Below are 18,923 nucleotides of genomic sequence, written 5' to 3'. Positions count from 1 at the left end.
TTGAAACCTGACTGATTTGGATCAAGAAGGTCATTCTGAGAGAGATAGCGGGAGAGCTGGCCAAGGACGGCACGTTCAAGAGTTTTGGAGAGAAAAGAAAGAAGGGATACTGGTCTGTAGTTGTTGACATCGGAGGGATCGAGTGTAGGTTTTTTCAGAATGGGTGCAACTCTCGCTCTCTTGAAGATGGAAGGGACGTAGCCAGCGGTCAGGGATGAGTTGATGAGCGAGGTGAGGTAAGGGAGAAGGTCTCCGGAAATGGTCTGGAGAAGAGAGGAGGGGATAGGGTCAAGCGGGCAGGTTGTTATCTTATAAGCATGCCTATTAAGACCTGCTAAAGACAACTGTGTTTTCTTCTTTCATCTTCTTCACTCCCCAGGCTAGTGTTTGTGAAAGTTTCTCTTAAGTCACTATTGTTAAAGGAACAGATGGCATATTGTGGCCACTGCTGAAATTGCATTGCTAAAGCAGACATGACAGGTATGGCTGTTACTGTAACAGTATGACAGGTGTGGTTTATTTGTTCGCTGTGGCGTACTACTAAATGAGTAGAAGCCATTCACAAAAGCTGTTGTTCATTCCCATTCTGTTTTAAAAGTATGTGTGGTGTGTGTCCTGCAGCTGAGCCACGTGGAAGAAGATCTGAGGCAGTGTAAGAGGGAAAGGGATGATGCGGTCCTCAAGGAGAAGGTCCTGGATCAGAAAGTCTACCACCTGGAGGTGGAGGCAGAGACCAAAGCCCACTCCAAGGATGACAACATCCGACAGGTCAAACTCATGGAGGTATGGAGGAATATCTTAGTTATTAATTTCACATTGTCTCTAAATTATATACTTTATACATGGAGACTTTCTTCTGCCATTTAAAGTGTCAGCCTTTTTGTGCTGTATTAATTGGTTATCTTTGAGTCTTCAGTCTATGCTAGTCCTTCCATTTCATCTCTGTTTGTACTCCAGTCCTGAGGAAGGAACAGTTCCCAACTAGCACATAATGTTCTGAGAACCATGTTTCTCAGAGCTTGGTGAGAGCAGGTTTGTCCTATAGTTATTTTGCATACAACCTTCCCCTTAGAACATTCTTAGCACATTTAAGGAACTTAACAAGATAACATAATTTTCTTGGTATCTCATTACTTTAAAACAGAATGTTTCCTAAAAGTTAAAACATGGTTACATTTAGTAAAAATTCTCGTAATGTTCTAGGAAAGTTCTCCAACTGATTTGATATTGGGCATGTTCTCAAATAGTTCAGAGAACGTTAAGAAACAACGTTGTTCTGTGGGTATTTCAGTACTTGCTGATTGGGCTAATTCCATTGATGGAGAACAGAAGATTATTGAAGTTTTTGAGAGATAAGCAGCATGTTATTATGCACATCTGATTAAAATTGTATGCACGTGTTCAGTGATATTGGAAATATGGATCTGATTGAATGCGCATAGCTTAATTGGCAGGCCCTCATTGGTTGTTGGCCAGGTTATTCAAGTGTGCTACCTTTGAGCGGGTGCAGATGGACTCAGCTTGGAACCGGCTATGTTGTATTCGCTGTCATGTTGGAAATAACCGTTTCTATTATGTTAATGCTTTATACTCTCTAGTTTCTCTGTGCAATATCTAAAAAGAACCTACTTCCTTCAACAATTTATTGTTTCGAATCTCACTGATGCCGTGTCACAATAAAATAGGACACAAAAATTCATTTAGACAGTAATATCTGTGCTTGGAGATAAAGGGTTAAAATAAGATAGCAGTATTATTAAACGATTCAGTGAATATTTTAATTAAATTATTCAAAAACCTCCAAATAACCTAGAAATTCCTTTTTCAGACCGTTAATAAAACCTCCTAGGAAAGCATTCAAGGAACCAGAGTAAAACATTCTCAGACCGTTAATAAAACCTCCTAGGAAAGCATTCAAGGAACCAGAGTAAAACATTCTCAGACCGTTAATAAAACCTCCTAGGAAAGCATTCAAGGAACCAGAGTAAAACATTCTCAGACCGTTAATAAAACCTCCTAGGAAAGCATTCAAGGAACCAGAGTAAAACATTCTCAGGAACTCCTTGCAACCAAAAAAATGCACGTTCCCAGAACAGGCAACATTTTTACTTCTGTTCTCAGAATTCTTTCTCAGAATTGTATTTTTAAAGTTTCGTTTTACCGGTCAGGAAACGTATGGCTTTGTTCCCATAACCAATGTGAAATCAAAAACATACAATCCCACAACTTCCAAGGAAACACATGTGCTAGCTGGGTTCTTACCTGAATACACAGAAGTCATGTGTACTCTGCTGTTGACTGTGGTGTGATGGCAAAACACTGCAGAAGGAAATCTAAAGCTGTCATTCAGAAAAGCAACCCCATGTTTACAGCAAGGTCAAATAATAATGTCATTGGTATTACCATGTCAATGTTGATGCTGTGTACTGCAGGACAGGATCAATCAGCTGGAGCTGGATCTGGATGAGGAAAAGCAAAGTGGAGACCTGCTGATTGCCAGGATAGACCGAGGAAGAGAACAGGTGAGTCTATTACCACTATCACTATGACTGACCACTCGAACTGACCTCCAGTCAGTGGGGCATTCTAACATTCATTTACAGTGGTTCACCAAGGTCATTCACCAATTTGTCTCTTGACTCTCCTGTGACCGGGAGTCACACTCCTAAACTCCATTAACTTCATTATCATCTGCAAAAGGCAGAAAGCATTTCAAGCACAGTCCTTCCAGAGCAGCTTGGCATAATGTGACATCTAAGCTTACACCCCGTATCAGTTCTTTGTGCTTGTCTGCCATCCCCTCCCGCCATTGACAGCTCAAATACCCACACACACAGACCCACACACCGAGCCATTCTTCATTGCGTGTGTGTGCCCCCCTCCCATATGGAACAGCCGCCCAAAAATCCCACTATCCCAGTTAATTTGTGTTCTAGAGAGAGCAGAGTGATTATTGCCATGTAAGAGGATCTTGCATAATCGTTCAGTTTGGCAGGCTGCCTGCTCGGTGTAAAAGCGCCAATCCAATTTGCATGCATCAGTCACAAAAGACCCCTTTTAATGCAACACCTCAGCCAAAATATGCACACTGCCAAATGTATCGAGTTTATGGCTATGGAGTTCACTTAGCTGTGACTAAGGGACAAATCCAGGGACAAATCCATTTATTGTGGCTGATCATAGTTCTCACATCCTGAGGGAGTCAGACCTCAACACTGCAGCTTTCCTTCCCCTCTGATAAACCTGCTGATGTGGCCATTATAAACTCAGATTGAGATCAGAGTACATGCTCCCTGAAGAAAGGGTTGTTGTCAGAAAGGGTTGCTAACTCAGATCAGGAGACTGTTGGTTCGGTGCTTTTTCATGAGGAATTATTCCAGATACAATTCATGTACAGGACAAGCTTTTTCCTCGAGGATTTATTTTGTATTATTCAACACGTGCTAAGGGCATTTACCTCCAAGGTTCTGCCCTGTTGCAATACCTCTGCAATTCACTGTGCTCTCATTGATTTACATGCTGCCAGTGCAATCATGATACATTCTTCATGTCTAACAAAGGTAGGACTAGTTATTTTACAGTCAGGCTCATTGTTCCGCAGTAGTAAGATTAAAGGGCTAAGTCTGCACAGTCCTCCAACCTTGAAATGGATGGAAATGTAAAGACCTGAACAAAGTATGAGAGGCCTAAAGGAGTGAACAAGTACTTACATTTCCTTAAAGGCAAGAAACTCCTGGCACAGAGAAAAGAGTAGCACTAGACAAAGTGGCATCACCGCAACACTGGGTCAAGGTGAGTTGCCAAGGCAACGGTGGCATGGTATACAGTCATAGTGAAGTGGATGGGGTTAGGATAGGAGGATGTGGTGGTCAGTGGGAGAGGGGGGCGGAGAGAGTGGGGTCTGCATGGCCATGATGGCTGGAAGTGAAGGGGGGCGGGGGCGGCAGGAAGAACACCTGCGCCTCTCCTGGCACCAGGTGCTCTTCCCCTGTCTAAATGAGAGTAATCTCTCCTCCCGCTGTCTCTCACAAAGCAGATTAGTTTCTGCTGTATGTTCCAGTCTGCTGAATCAGCTCCCTCAAGCACTGCACCGGGCACACCAGTTATGTGGCCCATCGCTCATCAGAGCAGCCCACTGTCACACACTAATTGGCATAAAATATCACCCATACTAAGCTCCCCTTGCAAAAAAATGTGTCGATTAGTTGTCTTTTTTTCATCCTCATCTGTATTCCCTTCTCTTGAACTAGCCTCTCTCTGTCTCTCTCTCTCTCTCTCTCTCTCTCTCTCAGAGACGGTGAAGTAGTTTGAGTTTGTAATCATAATTAATTAAAGCAAACCAACCAGGAGTCAAAGGTTGTTTATTATTCTTGGTTGCTAATCTTTCACATAAATAGTCAAGCTTAAAAGCTAACATTTACATTTTTCTCTGTCTGGTTTTTGGAGAGAAGTTCAACTCCCTGAGAAATTGTGGGGCTTAAGTGCATTCCTAGCACTAGCTATGATAGGTTCATCTAAATATAACTGATTTACCACTCTATCTGAATGTACATTACTGAGAGCTGACGTGAGATCAGTTCAGGGGAATGCAACCAAATAAGAATATCCAAAACCCCAATTAGCTACAGGAAGGCTCCTTCCACCTTGAGTAAGACACTACAACAACTGCACACCTACACATACAGGAAGGGTTCTTACTACCGACACAAGCAGCCTCTCATAATAATTGTGTTCTCAGAGTGTGTAACCATTGTGATGACAGTCCTCTCTGCTCTGGTTGACAGGTAGAGCAGATGAGGAATGAACTCCTGCAGGAGAGGGCTGGCAGACAGGACCTGGAGTGTGACAAGATGACTCTGGAGAGACAGGTACACACTGCTCTGTTCTGCCCACTCCTTCCTCCCTTCCTGTCTGGGGGGAAACAACAGCAGTCTATCTGTGAAAAGTACATTAGGCTCATACCAAAACATGCACTCATCTATTCCATCTCTGTCTTTTATCTTTCCTTCTCTGTCTCCATCTCTATACTCCTGCTCTGAAAATGGTCTTGTTGACCAAAACATTAGCTAAATAAAGTAGGATTAAGACTGCGTATCAAAGTTGTTTCTCACACTGTTTCTAACAGAACAAGGACCTGAAGAGCAGAATAGCCCATCTGGAGGGCTCCCAGAAGTCTAACAAGGAGGGCCTGGTTAGCCAGCTGGAGAGCCGGATCCAGGAGATGGAGGAGAGGCTGGAGGGAGAGGAGCGGTATGGTTAAGGTTGGGGTAGGGATGGGTTCGTAGCGAGAGATGGAGTTGGGGTAGGGATTGGAGGGAGAAGAGAGGTCCTGCTACAGGGACCAGTGCTGCCTACAGACTCATTACAGAAGCTGTCTGGCTTTCATAGTAATTAGGTCACATTGCACTTAACCTTGGTTCATTGGGTTGGTTAGTTTAGTTTTACATTCTTAGGTCATACTGCATACTATGTGTAGATGTATGCAGTATGTGGCATATGGCCAATTACCTTGTGGTTTCCAGAGAGTTCTATGTACTGCTACAGTATGTGACATGTAGCAGATCGGTAGTTTTACCCATGGTGCTCTGTTTTCTAGGGACCGTGCCAACCTGCAGCTGGTGAACCGGAGGCTGGAGAGGAAGGTGAAGGAGATGATGATGCAAGTTGATGAAGAGCACCACTCACTGCAGGATCAGAAGGACCAGGTGAGGATGCAACATGCATATATATATACACACACACACACACACACACACACACACACACACACACACACACACACACACACAGCTGTGTTAACCCTTGGTGTTCCTCTTGCAGCTGAACCTGCGTCTGAAGGCCCTGAAGAGGCAGATGGACGAGGCGGAGGAGGAGATTGACCGGCTGGAACACGGCAAGAAAAAGCTGCAGAGAGACCTGGATGAACAGCAGGAGGCCAACGAGCAGCTCCAGAGCCAGCTCAAATCCCTGCGTAGCGAGATGAGGTAAAAATGCTAAATACACATGGCTAACAGAAGACACTAAGAACATGCTCATTCTGCTTTGGTATTTGTTCACCTAGTTAATTGTAATGCAGCTCTAGCCAGCTGAAGCTAACCGCATGGCACCAAGAGATTCCACAGTGTAAAGCACATGTTTATGAAGTTTCACAGGGGCACGCACATTATGTAAACCCACTGTAAAACATCTGAACATATTCCCTTCCACTGCTCTAGGGTTTTACTCACACCTTCCTGAACAATGTAGTCTAACACGAACATAGTCAAATGCAATGTGTGTAGGCTTTAGCCCACTTTCTCTCAAACTGTAACTCTTTCATACTGTGTAAACTACCTCACCCAGCCCTCCACCCAGAATAACACTAGTTTCCCCTCCCTGAAGGCGTAAGACTAACTCTGCTCCTCTGGACGACGATGATGAGGATGACATCAGCACGGACGGAGAGACCTACTTCCGCTCTTCATCTGGCTATAAACGCTCCTCTAGCCAAGACAACATCATATCAACATTCTCTTTGTGAACCAACACAATGAAGAGAATGTCACTAAAACTACACAAGGACCAAGTGGACTGACTCCTATTCAGAGAGACCACTTTCAGGTCACTATGTGCTTTTGGAAAACCGGTCAAATAGCATAGTGATGTGTGTTTGCTCTTCCTTTCACAGTACATAGATTGACAGGGAATGGTTAGATAATAGTTATTGATTAATTACAATGTATTGTAAATGATTGATTATAATTTAGCAATAGTTGAATTATCAGCACAATTTCTAAGTGAATCATTGCATGTGTCTTCTTACATCTTATGAATGATCCAGCAATGAGGTGTAAAGGGAATCCAATTATTCACCGTGTAATGCACTGTGAAGGACAGCATTCTGTAACCTCTTATGCCTTTTTGAAATGTATTAATCCCTCACTAGATTTTATATCCTTAATCAAATATATCAAGCCGCTTATCAAGTCTGATAGAAACAAATGTCATTTGAAACATTAATTTTTGTATTGTGCATTAGAATATCAATTCAATTTTGTAATGAAGTCAGGCAGAGTGTAAGGCCTTACATTGATTTGAGTGAAGTATTTGCTATTTATTTACTGTTGAATATATGAAGAAATGGCTGAATGAAGGGCAATATGTTTTTAGGGACATTTGTATGAGGGATTCCTCTTTATACAGATGCTTTTTTGTTTCTTAAAAAAACAACCTGAATAAGGAATAGTAATCCATCCATAATGTTAGCGTGGTCTACAGAACACATCTCGGTTTTATCACTTCTGTTTTCAGGTTTATGACTCCTGACTTATTGCAGTATTCAACCCTGCCTTTATTAAAATAAGATGCAGTAGAACTTTTATAAAGACTGGTTAGATCACTGTTCTCAAATCAAGGTTCTACTGTGTATTTTTAGTTGGGCTTTTCTACTAACTACGGGGACTGCTCTGTTACTCCTGAGATTATTGTTTAAATCGTCTTTTTTTTTGCATTATAGTAATTATCACATTCCTTACTTTTGCTTAAAAGTGATTCATCTCTGTATTTCATAGAAATATGACTTTTACCAGAAACATGTTACAATGTGAGAAGAAGCTATTTATGTTTATGGTATATCCTCCAAGAACTAAACAGTGTTAATATTGGACATGCGAGTCAATCTACTGTAAAATGAATAATATTTTTTGTTGTTGAATACCTGTGTTTGTATTTGCTATGTGGATCTGTGGGGAGCATATTAATATGCTATATGACCATACAGTCAGTACCTGTTATAAGCATCTGTTGTGCCTATATATTGTCTGTTGGAGGGGACTGTCCTCTGTTATGCAAGTTTATATGATGAGGGACTTTCTACAGGTGAGCTGTATTGACAATCGATCTGTTTAGCTACACTGTGATTTGCACTGTCTGAGGGATTATTTCTGAAGGCAACCAAGGCTGTTGCCATATGGAATGAAGAAGAGGCCTTTGGCTGTGTGCCTCCTCCGGGCATTTTGGAGTGGGGGGTTGAGAAGAAATACTGCCTCTACCTCTGTATGTACACATCTGTACTTTGCTGAGACTAAAAACCCTGCTAAAATGAAATAAAGTTATCCTTAGTTAATCTCACATGCTTATTGTCTCTGTAAATCATACTGCTGATCACATCTGTCTCTTCTGATCTATTTAGGTACACAAAATAAGCAACTTTGGAGAGTGTTTAGTTGTATGAGGAAGTTGAAAGGATTGACCTCAGTGGTGCGTGAATGCTTTATGATCCTCTCAGTGTGACCTCATTCATCCTACTTATTATTTTATCGTCTGGCCAAAGCAGCTGTGTCAATATCAGCCCCCCATATTTAATATGGAACTCAGTGGGCCAGTATTTTCCTGCTGAAGCCTATTGATCCTGTGTCCAGCACCTGACACCAAAGTACAGCAGGGCAGGTCCTCCAAGGTCTCAGGGGTAAAGGACATGATTGATCCCTTGTGTTAAAGAGATATGCACCCTCCCACCATATGTGGAAACCAGGCTGCATTAGGAGATATGACTTCATTATTTTTTTTAATGTATTTTACAGTTGACTACAGAGGAAGAAAGGGAGTAGAGACAAGGCTTTCTTATCCTCTCAGCAAGGCTGGCAGGTCATTGTTCCCAGGTCGTGACCTGCATTTGTCGCCATTCTGTGGAGAACAAACAAATCAACCTTTTAAATGCGTGGGGATCATCTCTGGCCCCTCTGTCAGCCCAAGCAGCATACACACTGGGGGTGCACTGCTCGGGGTGGGGCTTTTGTGAGGGCTTTACAGAATGACCATTCTTGAAATTCTTGTCCTGTGCTTGGTTGAACTCATGCAGTAATTGGTGAAAGAGGGAAGTGGGGAGCGGGAAACTGTCATGAGGTAGTAGCTTTACAATGACAAAATATTAAGCTGTCGTGGTTGGTGGCAGTGGTGATTTTCTGTTAAAAGTATTGTACCATGATTTCAGACACTATTTTTTTTAGCTCAGGTCTCAATTGTATAACTTTTACCATTTTTTAGTTGAGATTGAAGAATATCTTGTTCTTTCAGATAATATTGAACAATGACGAGAAGTGGTCCGACCAACTATTTATAACTTTCTCAAAACTGTACATGGTACTCTGCTGACCTCTAGCTGTAGAAAGGCACACGTTAGAAGGTACAGCATCCGGAATGTTGGCTTTGTTTTGTCTGCTGTAATTTGTGTTCTCACATCCTCTTGATATTATTCTCTAAACTGGTCAAATGCATGCTTGCCTGATGGTGAGATAGGAAGGAAGCATGACATGGTAAAGATGAAGAGGGGCCATTGTTATTCACCCATTATTTTAGAAGGGGCAAGAAGTACATGAGTATGGAGGGAGGGAGGTCCAGATTTCAGAGAATGTTTCATTTTTCAAATGCCTGAAACAGCTTTTTCCTGCAGTCTTGTCATTTTAATAATGCACATGTATTCTTTAAGAACTTTTATGCCTTAGGAGTTTAGTACAACTACCACTGGGATATAGTATCATAACCAAATAATTAAAGCAATTTTAGTGTCTTCTAAAGTCTAGAAACCTTGCCAGCAGGCAAGATAGTTAGACAAGCTACTCTAACTTCATTGATAGCCTGATGGCTTGGTAGCGAGTTACGAAGTTGGGAGATTGGGAACCTATCTAGCTGGCTAGCTAAAGTCAACTTCATAAAATTGCTAGGTGGCTAGTATTACAGAGAAACAACACCAATTTTTGTTTGATTTATTCATCAATAAAAAAATCAATAGGCTACATAGCTTGATCAAACTAATTTACAGACATACAGTACCAGTCAAAGTTTGAACACGCCTACTCATTCCAGGGTTTTTCTTTAGTTTTACTATTTCTACATTGTAGAATAATAGTGAAGACATCAAAACTATGAAATAACACATATGGAATCATGTAGTAACCAACAAAGTGTTAAACAAATCAAAATATATTTTTGATTTTTGATTCTTCAAAGTATCGCCGTGTCTCCAGCCAGCTTTACTCACTGGAACCATATGATCACTCGGCTATGCATGCCTCTCCCTAATGTCAATATGCCTTGTCCATTGCTGTTCTGTTTAGTGATTATTGTCTTATTTCACGGCAGAGCCTCTAGCCCTGCTCAATATGCCTTAACTAACCCTTCAGTTCCACCTCCCACACATGCAGTGACATCACCTGGTTTAAATTATGTTTCTATAGACAATATCTCTCTCATCGTCACTCTATGCCTAGGTTTACCTCCACTGTATTCACATCCTAATATATCTTTGTCTGTACATTATGCCTTGAATATATTGCGCCCAGAAACCTGCTCCTTTTACTTACTGTTCCGAACGTACTAGACGACCAGTTCTTATAGCCTTTAGCTGTACCCTTAACCTACTCCTCCTCTGTTCCTCTGGTGATGTAGAGGTTAATCCAGGCCCAGCAGTGCCTTGCTCCGCTCCCATTCCCCAGGCGCTCTCATTTGTTGACTTCTGTAACCGTAAAATCCTTGGTATCATGCATGTTAACATTAGAAGCCTCCTCCCCAAGTTTGTTTTAGTCACTGCCTTAGCATACTCTGCCAACCCGGATGTCCTAGCCGTGTCTGAATCCCGGCTTAGGAAGTCCACCAAAACCCCTGAAATTTCCATCCCTAACTATAACATTTTCGGTCAAGATAGAACTGCCTAAGGGTGCAGAGATAGCCTGCAGAGTTCTGTCATACTAAACCAGGTCTGTGCAAAAAAACAATTCGAGCTTCGACTTCTAAAAATCTGCCTTTCCAGAAACAAGTCTCTCACTGTTGCCGCTTGCTATAGACCACCCTCTGTCCCCAGCTGTGCCCTGGACACCATATGTGAATTGATTGCCCCCCATCTATCTTCAGAGCTCGTACTGCAAAATTACCATTCCAGTGTTTTACTTGCTATATTGTATTTACTTTGCCACCATGGCCTTTTGGCTTTTTTTGCCTTTTGCCCTTACCTCCCTTCTCACCTCATTTGCTCACATTTGCTCACATTGTATATAGACTTGTTTATACTGTATTATTGACTGTATGTTTGTTTTACTCCATGTGTAACTCTGTGTCGTTGTATGTGTCGAACTGCTTTGCTTTATCTTGGCCAGGTCGCACTTGTAAATGAGAACTTGTTCTCAACTTGCCTACCTGGTTAAATAAAGGTGAAATAAAATAAATAAATAAATAAAGTACTGCTAGGTGACCTGAACTCGGACATGCTTAACACCCCGGCCATCCTACAATCTGAGATAGATGCCCTCAACCTCACACAAATGATCAATGAACCTACCAGGTACAACCCCAAATCCGTAAACGTGGGCACCCTCATTAATATCATCCTAACCAACTTGCTCTCCAAATACACCTCTGCTGTCTTGAACCAAAATCTCAGCGATCACTGCCTCATTGCCTGCATCCTTAAAGGGTCTGTGGTCAAATGACCACCCCTCATCACTGTCAAACACTCCCTAAAACACTTCAGCGAGCAGGCCTTTCTAATCGACCTGTCCCGGGTATCCTGGAAGGATATTGACCTCATCCTGTCAGTAGAGGATGCCTGGTTATTTACATTTACATTTACATTTAAGTCATTTAGCAGACGCTCTTATCCAGAGCGACTTACAAATTGGTGCATTCACCTTATGACATCCAGTGGAACAGCCACTTTACAATAGTGCATCTAAATCTTTTAGGGGGGTGAGAAGGATTACTTAACCTATCCTAGGTATTCCTTAAAGAGGTGGGGTTTCAGGTGTATCCGGAAGGTGATGATTGACTCCGCTGTCCTGGCGTCGTGAGGGAGTTTGTTCCACCATTGGGGGGCCAGAGCAGCGAACAGTTTTGACTGGGCTGAGCGGGAACTGTACTTCCTCAGTGGTAGGGAGGCGAGCAGGCCAGAGGTGGATGAACGCAGTGCCCTTGTTTGGGTGTAGGGCCTGATCAGAGCCTGGAGGTACTGAGGTGTCGTTCCCCTCACAGCTCCGTAGGCAAGCACCATGGTCTTGTAGCGGATGCGAGCTTCAACTGGAAGCCAGTGGAGAGAGCGGAGGAGCGGGGTGACGTGAGAGAACTTGGGAAGGTTGAACACCAGACGGGCTGCGGCGTTCTGGATGAGTTGTAGGGGTTTAATGGCACAGGCAGGGAGCCCAGCCAACAGCGAGTTGCAGTAATCCAGACGGGAGATGACAAGTGCCTGGATTAGGACCTGCGCCACTTCCTGTGTGAGGCAGGGTCGTACTCTGCGGATGTTGTAGAGCATGAACCTACAGGAATGGGCCACCGCCTTGATGTTAGTTGAGAACGACAGGGTGTTGTCCAGGATCACGCCAAGGTTCTTAGCGCTCTGGGAGGAGGACACAATGGAGTTGTCAACCGTGATGGCGAGATCATGGAACGGGCAGTCCTTCCCCGGGAGGAAGAGCAGCTCCGTCTTGCCGAGGTTCAGCTTGAGGTGGTGATCCGTCATCCACACTGATATGTCTGCCAGACATGCAGAGATGCGATTCACCACCTGGTCATCAGAAGGGGGAAAGGAGAAGATTAATTGTGTGTCGTCTGCATAGCAATGATAGGAGAGACCATGTGAGGTTATGACAGAGCCAAGTGACTTGGTGTATAGCGAGAATAGGAGAGGGCCTAGAACAGAGCCCTGGGGGACACCAGTGGTGAGAGCGCGTGGTGAGGAGACAGATTCTCGCCACGCCTCCTGGTAGGAGCGACCTGTCAGGTAGGACGCAATCCAAGCGTGGGCCGCGCCGGAGATGCCCAACTCGGAGAGGGTGGAGAGGAGGATCTGATGGTTCACAGTATCGAAGGCAGCCGATAGGTCTAGAAGGATGAGAGCAGAGGAGAGAGAGTTAGCTTTAGCAGAGCGGAGCGCCTCCGTGATACAGAGAAGAGCAGTCTCAGTTGAATGACTAGTCTTGAAACCTGACTGATTTGGATCAAGAAGGTCATTCTGAGAGAGATAGCGGTAGAGCTGGCCAAGGACGGCACGTTCAAGAGTTTTGGAGAGAAAAGAAAGAAGGGATACTGGTCTGTAGTTGTTGACATCGGAGGGATCGAGTGTAGGTTTTTTCAGAAGGGGTGCAACTCTCGCTCTCTTGAGGACGGAAGGGACGTAGCCAGCGGTCAGGGATGAGTTGATGAGCGAGGTGAGGTAAGGGAGAAGGTCTCCGGAAATGGTCTGGAGAAGAGAGGAGGGGATAGGGTCAAGCGGGCAGGTTGTTGGGCGGCCTGGCCGTCACAAGACGCGAGATTTCATCTGGAGAGAGAGGGGAGAAAGAGGTCAGAGTACAGGGTAGGGCAGTGTGAGCAGAACCAGCGGTGTCGTTTGACTTAGCAAACGAGGATCGGATGTCGTCGACCTTCTTTTCAAAATGGTTGACGAAGTCATCTGCAGAGAGGGAGGAGGGGGGAGGAGGATTCAGGAGGGAGGAGAAGGTGGCAAAGAGCTTCCTAGGGTTAGAGGCAGATGCTTGGAATTTAGAGTGGTAGAAAGTGGCTTTAGCAGCAGAGACAGAGGAGGAAAATGTAGAGAGGAGGGAGTGAAAGGATGCCAGGTCCGCAGGGAGGCGAGTTTTCCTCCATTTCCGCTCGGCTGCCCGGAGCCCTGTTCTGTGAGCTCGCAATGAGTCGTCGAGCCACGGAGCGGGGGAGGGGAGTACCGAGCCGGCCTGGAGGATAGGGGACATAGAGAGTCAAAGGATGCAGAAAGGGAGGAGAGGAGGGTTGAGGAGGCAGAATCAGGAGATAGGTTGGAGAAGGTTTGAGCAGAGGGAAGAGATGATAGGATGGAAGAGGAGAGAGTAGCGGGGGAGAGAGAGCGAAGGTTGGGACGGCGCGATACCATCCGAGTAGGGGCAGTGTGGGAAGTGTTGGATGAGAGCGAGAGGGAAAAGGATACAAGGTAGTGGTCAGAGACTTTGAGGGGAGTTGCAATGGGGTTAGTGGAAGAACAGCATCTAGTAAAGATGAGGTCGAGCGTATTGCCTGCCTTGTGAGTAGGGGGGGAAGGTGAGAGGGTGAGGTCAAAAGAGGAGAGGAGTGGAAAGAAGGAGGCAGAGAGGAATGAGTCAAAGGTAGACGTGGGGAGGTTAAAGTCGCCCAGAACTGTGAGAGGTGAGCCGTCCTCAGGAAAGGAGCTTATCAAGGCATCAAGCTCATTGATGAACTCTCCGAGGGAACCTGGAGGGCGATAAATGATAAGGATGTTAAGCTTGAAAGGGCTGGTAACTGTGACAGCATGGAATTCAAAGGAGGCGATAGACAGATGGGTAAGGGGAGAAAGAGAGAATGACCACTTGGGAGAGATGAGGATCCCGGTGCCACCACCCCGCTGACCAGAAGCTCTCGGGGTGTGCGAGAACACGTGGGCGGACGAGGAGAGAGCAGTAGGAGTAGCAGTGTTATCTGTGGTGATCCATGTTTCCGTCAGTGCCAGGAAGTCGAGGGACTGGAGGGAGGCATAGGCTTAGATGAACTCTGCCTTGTTGGCCGCAGATCGGCAGTTCCAGAGGCTACCGGAGACCTGGAACTCCACGTGGGTCGTGCGCGCTGGGACCACCAAATTAGGGTGGCCGCGGCCACGCGGTGTGGAGCGTTTGTATGGTCTGTGCAGAGAGGAGAGAACAGGGATAAACAGACACATAGTTGACAGGCTACAGAAGAGGCTACGCTAATGCAAGGAGATTGGAATGACAAGTGGACTACACGTCTCGAATGTTCAGAAAGTTAAGCTTACGTAGCAAGAATCTTATTGACTAAAATGATTAAAAATTATACAGTACTGCTGAAGTAGGCTAGCTGGCAGTGGCTGCATTGTTGACACTACACTAATCAAGTCGTTCCGTTGAGTGTAATAGTTTCTACAGTGCTACTATTCGGGGGCTAGCTGGCTAGCTAGCAGTGTTGATTACGTTACGTTGCGTTAAAAGAACGACAATAGCTGGCTAGCTAACCTAGAAAATCGCTCTAGACTACACAATTATCTTTGATACAAGGACGGCTATGTAGCTAGCTATGTAGCTAGCTACGATCAAGCAAATCAAACCGTTGTGCTGTAATGAAATGAAATGAAAATGTGATACTACCTGTGGAGCGAAGCGGAATGCGACCGGGTTGTTGTTGGCTAGCTGTTAGCTGTTAGCTATTTTTTAAAAGTGCCTTCCTCACCATCTTAAATAAGCAGGCCCCATTCCAAAAAAACGTAGAACCAGGAACAGACAGTCCTTGGTTCACTCCAGACCTGACTGCCCTTGACCAGCACAAAAACATCCTGTGGCGTACTGCATTAGCATCAAATAGCCCCCGCGATATGCAACTTTTCAGGGAAGTCAGGAACCAATATACACAAGCAGTTAGGAATGCTAAGGCTAGCTTTTTCAAAAAGAAATTTGCATCCTGTAGCACAAACTCAAAAAGGTTCTGGGACACTGTAAAGTCCATGGAGAATAAGAGCACCTCCTCCCAGCTCCCCACTGCACTGAAGCTAGGAAACACTGTCACTACCGATAAATCCACGATAATTGAGAATTTCAATAAGCATTTATCTACAGCTGGCCATGCTTTCCACCTGGCTACCCCTACCCCGGTCTTGCACCTGTATATAGCCCATCTGTAAATAGCCAATCCAATCTACCTCATCTCCATACTGTATTTATTTTGCTCCTTTGTACCCCAGTATCTCTACTTGCACATTCATCTCCTGCACATCTATCACTCCAGTGTTTATTTGCTATATCGTAATTACCTCGCCACTATAGCCTATTTGATTGCCTTACCTCCCTTACCTCATTTGCAGACACTGTATATATACTTTTATCTCTGTTATATTATTGACTGTATGTTTGTTTATTCCATGTGTAACTCTGTGTTGCTGTATGTGTCAAACTGCTTTGCTTTATATTGGCCAGGTCGCAGTTGTAAATGAGAACTTGTTCTCAACTAGCCTACCTGGTTAAATAAAGGTTAAATAATAATTGGATTGATGTTGGGTGATTGTGAAGGACAGGTCATCTGATGCAGCACTTCATCACTCTCCTTCTTGGTCAAAAAGCTTTTACACAGCCTGGAGGTGTGTTTTGGGTCATTGTCCTGTTGAAAAACAAATGATAGTCCCACTAAGCACAAACCATATGGAATGGCGTACCGCTGCAGAATGCTGTGGTAACCATGCTGGTTAAGTGTGCCCTAAATTGTAAATAAATTACAGACCTTTTGCAGAATATCACTCTTTCCCTGATGTTTTTCCTGGAGAGAAGTGGCTTCTTTGCTGCCCTTCTTGACACTAGGCCATTCTCCGAAAGTCTTCGCCTCACTGTGCGTGCAGATGCACTCACACCTGCCTGCTGCCATTCCTGAGCAAGCTCTGTAATGGTGGCGCCCCGATCCCGCAGATGATTCAACTTTAGGAGACGGTCCTGGCGCTTGCTGGACTTTCTTGGGCCCCCTGAAGCCTTCTTCACAACAATTTAACCGCTCTCCGTGAAGTTCTTGATAAATGGTTGATTTAGTTACAATCTTACTGGCAGCAATATCCTTGCCTGTGAAGCCCTTCTTGTGCAAAGCAATGAGGACGGCACGTGTTTCCTTGCAGGTAACCATGGTTGGCAGAGGAAGAACAATGATTCCAAGCACCACCCTTCTTTTGAAGCTTTCAGTCTGTTATTCAAACTCAATCAGCATGACAGAGTGTCTTCATCAACCCTCACACCTGCGTTAACGAGAGAATCACTGACATGATGTCAGCGGGTCCTTTTGTGGCAGGGCTGAAATGCAGTGGAAATGTTTTGGGGGGATTCAGTTCATTTGCATGGCAAAGAGGGACTTTGCAATTCATCTGATCACTCTTCATAACATTCTGGAGTATATGAAAATTGCCATCATACAAACTGAGGCAGCAGACTTTGTGAAAATGTATATTTGTGTCATTCTCAAAACTTTTAGCCATGACTGTACACACCCCTGAGGGGCCCCAGTGTTAACGATCAGCGTGGCAGACGGGTTGTTGCTTATTCTTACCACCTGGGGGCGGCCCATCAGGAAGTCCAGGGAGAGGCTCGGGAGAGACGAAGGTTGAAGGTCATGCGTCCTCCGATACACAACCCAACCAAGCTGCACTGCTTCTTAACACAGCGCCATCCAACCCGGGAAGCCAGCCGCACCAATGTGTCAGAGGAAACACTGTGCACCTGGCAACCTTGGTGAGCGTGCACTGCGCCCGGCCTGCCACAGAAGTCGCTGGTGCGCGGTGAGACAAGGATATCCCTACCGGCCAGGCCCTCCCTAACCCGGATGACGCTATGCCAATTGTGCGTCGCCCCACGGACCTCAGATGAGACTAGAATTAAGCTTTGGCCATCAAGGAAAACGCTATGTCTGGCGCAAACCGAAAACCTTTCATCACCCCGAGAACACCATTCGCACAGTGAAGCATGGTGGTGGCAGCATCATGCTGTGGGGATGTTTTTCATTGGCAGGGACTGGGAAACTGGTCAGAATTTAAGGAATGATGGATTGTGCTCAATACAGGGAAATTCTTAACGGAAACCTGTTTGTCTTCCAGAGATTTGAGACTGGGACGGAGGTTCACCTTTCAACAGGACAATGACCCTAAGCATACTACTAAAGCAACACTCGGGTGGTTTAAGAGGAAACATTTAAATGTCTTGGAATGGCCTAGTCAAAGCCCAGACCTCAATCCAATTGAGAATCTCTGGTATGACTTAAAGATTGCTGTACACCAGCGGAACCCATCCAACTTCAAGGAGCTGGAGCAGTTTTGCCTTGAAGATTGGGCAAAAATCCCAGTGCCTAGATGTGCCAAACCTATAGAGACATACCCCAAGAGACTTGGAGCTGTAATTGCTGCAAATGGTGGCTCTACAAAGTATTGACTTTGGGGGGTGAATAGGTATGCACACTTAAGTTTTCAACTTTGTATAATTTCTTGTTTGTTTCACAATAAAAAATACTGTATAGCCTTGTTATTGCTATTCTAATTGAGTTACTTTTTATTATTACTTTGTATTTGAGTCTACTTGGTAAATATTGTCTTAACTCTTATTGAACTGCATTGTTGGTTAAGGGCTTGTAAGTAAGCACTTCACGATAAAGTCTACACTTGTATTCGGCGTATGCAACAAATAAAGTTTGATTTGATTTGAACCAAGTGGCTTCCAGAAGCAAGACACTAAGATTACAATCAACACCTTACCTGACATATAGTACTCATGGGATAGTGAAATATGGCATCTGAGTTTGATACATGACTGTGTTACTTTAAGAAGTGATCTGTAAAGCATGAAAGGGTGGCCATACTAGGTGGCTGGTTGCCTGATTGCAGAAGTTAACAAAACCATTTGTTTGTTGTGTGGTTAATGGTTTACCTAAACACGTGGAAATAACACTCATACTATTCAGAGAATTGACTTACTTTACATATTGGCACATCTTTGTTGAAACATATTTCAGTTGAAGTTTTTTATGCCTCCACTCATTGCCTATGTATAACATGACCTGTTACACAATTGGTTTTACTATGAGACCAAAGAAAATACCCTGAACATTAGTTTAGTTTCTATGTGTCTGTTTCTGCTGAGGGAGGACACAGAGTTGTGACCATATCAATTCCAGGAATGTGATCCCCCATTGTGACATAGAGAAATACTTCATGCATTTTTCTCAAGGAAGGTACAGTAGTATATTTATCTGTATTTTCACATTCACTGCAAACTCTGGAAGGATCAGCAACCCCTCTTTGTCATAACCTCATCCCATAATGATCAAATATCCCCTGTCACATTTTAAATGAGCAGCCTACCATATCATCAACACATTTCACCCCAAGCCTTTAATAAAACACTATCGAAACCTGAATATAAGCAAACAGATCTGTTTGT

At 44.3% G+C, this 18,923-nt stretch overlaps 1 protein-coding gene across 1 annotated transcript in view; it reads left to right on the top strand.

The window, feature by feature from the left end:
• LOC118393880 (cingulin-like protein 1) overlaps window positions 1–8,109 on the top strand; it is a 36,808-nt gene extending 28,699 nt beyond the window's left edge. Inside the window, exons 13-19 of the mRNA XM_035787038.2 lie at window positions 622–783; window positions 2,433–2,522; window positions 4,785–4,868; window positions 5,126–5,250; window positions 5,597–5,705; window positions 5,821–5,984; window positions 6,382–8,109. Of these exons, the coding sequence (XP_035642931.2) occupies window positions 622–783; window positions 2,433–2,522; window positions 4,785–4,868; window positions 5,126–5,250; window positions 5,597–5,705; window positions 5,821–5,984; window positions 6,382–6,520 (873 nt within the window). The 3' untranslated portion in view covers window positions 6,521–8,109. The remainder of the gene's footprint in view (window positions 1–621; window positions 784–2,432; window positions 2,523–4,784; window positions 4,869–5,125; window positions 5,251–5,596; window positions 5,706–5,820; window positions 5,985–6,381) is intronic.
• Window positions 8,110–18,923: the final 10,814 nt, after the last annotated feature.

This window comes from Oncorhynchus keta, chromosome 14, assembly GCF_023373465.1.
Source record: "Oncorhynchus keta strain PuntledgeMale-10-30-2019 chromosome 14, Oket_V2, whole genome shotgun sequence".
In the NCBI taxonomy this organism is placed as follows: domain Eukaryota; kingdom Metazoa; phylum Chordata; class Actinopteri; order Salmoniformes; family Salmonidae; genus Oncorhynchus; species Oncorhynchus keta.
This window is presented reverse-complemented; position numbering and strand designations above follow the sequence as displayed.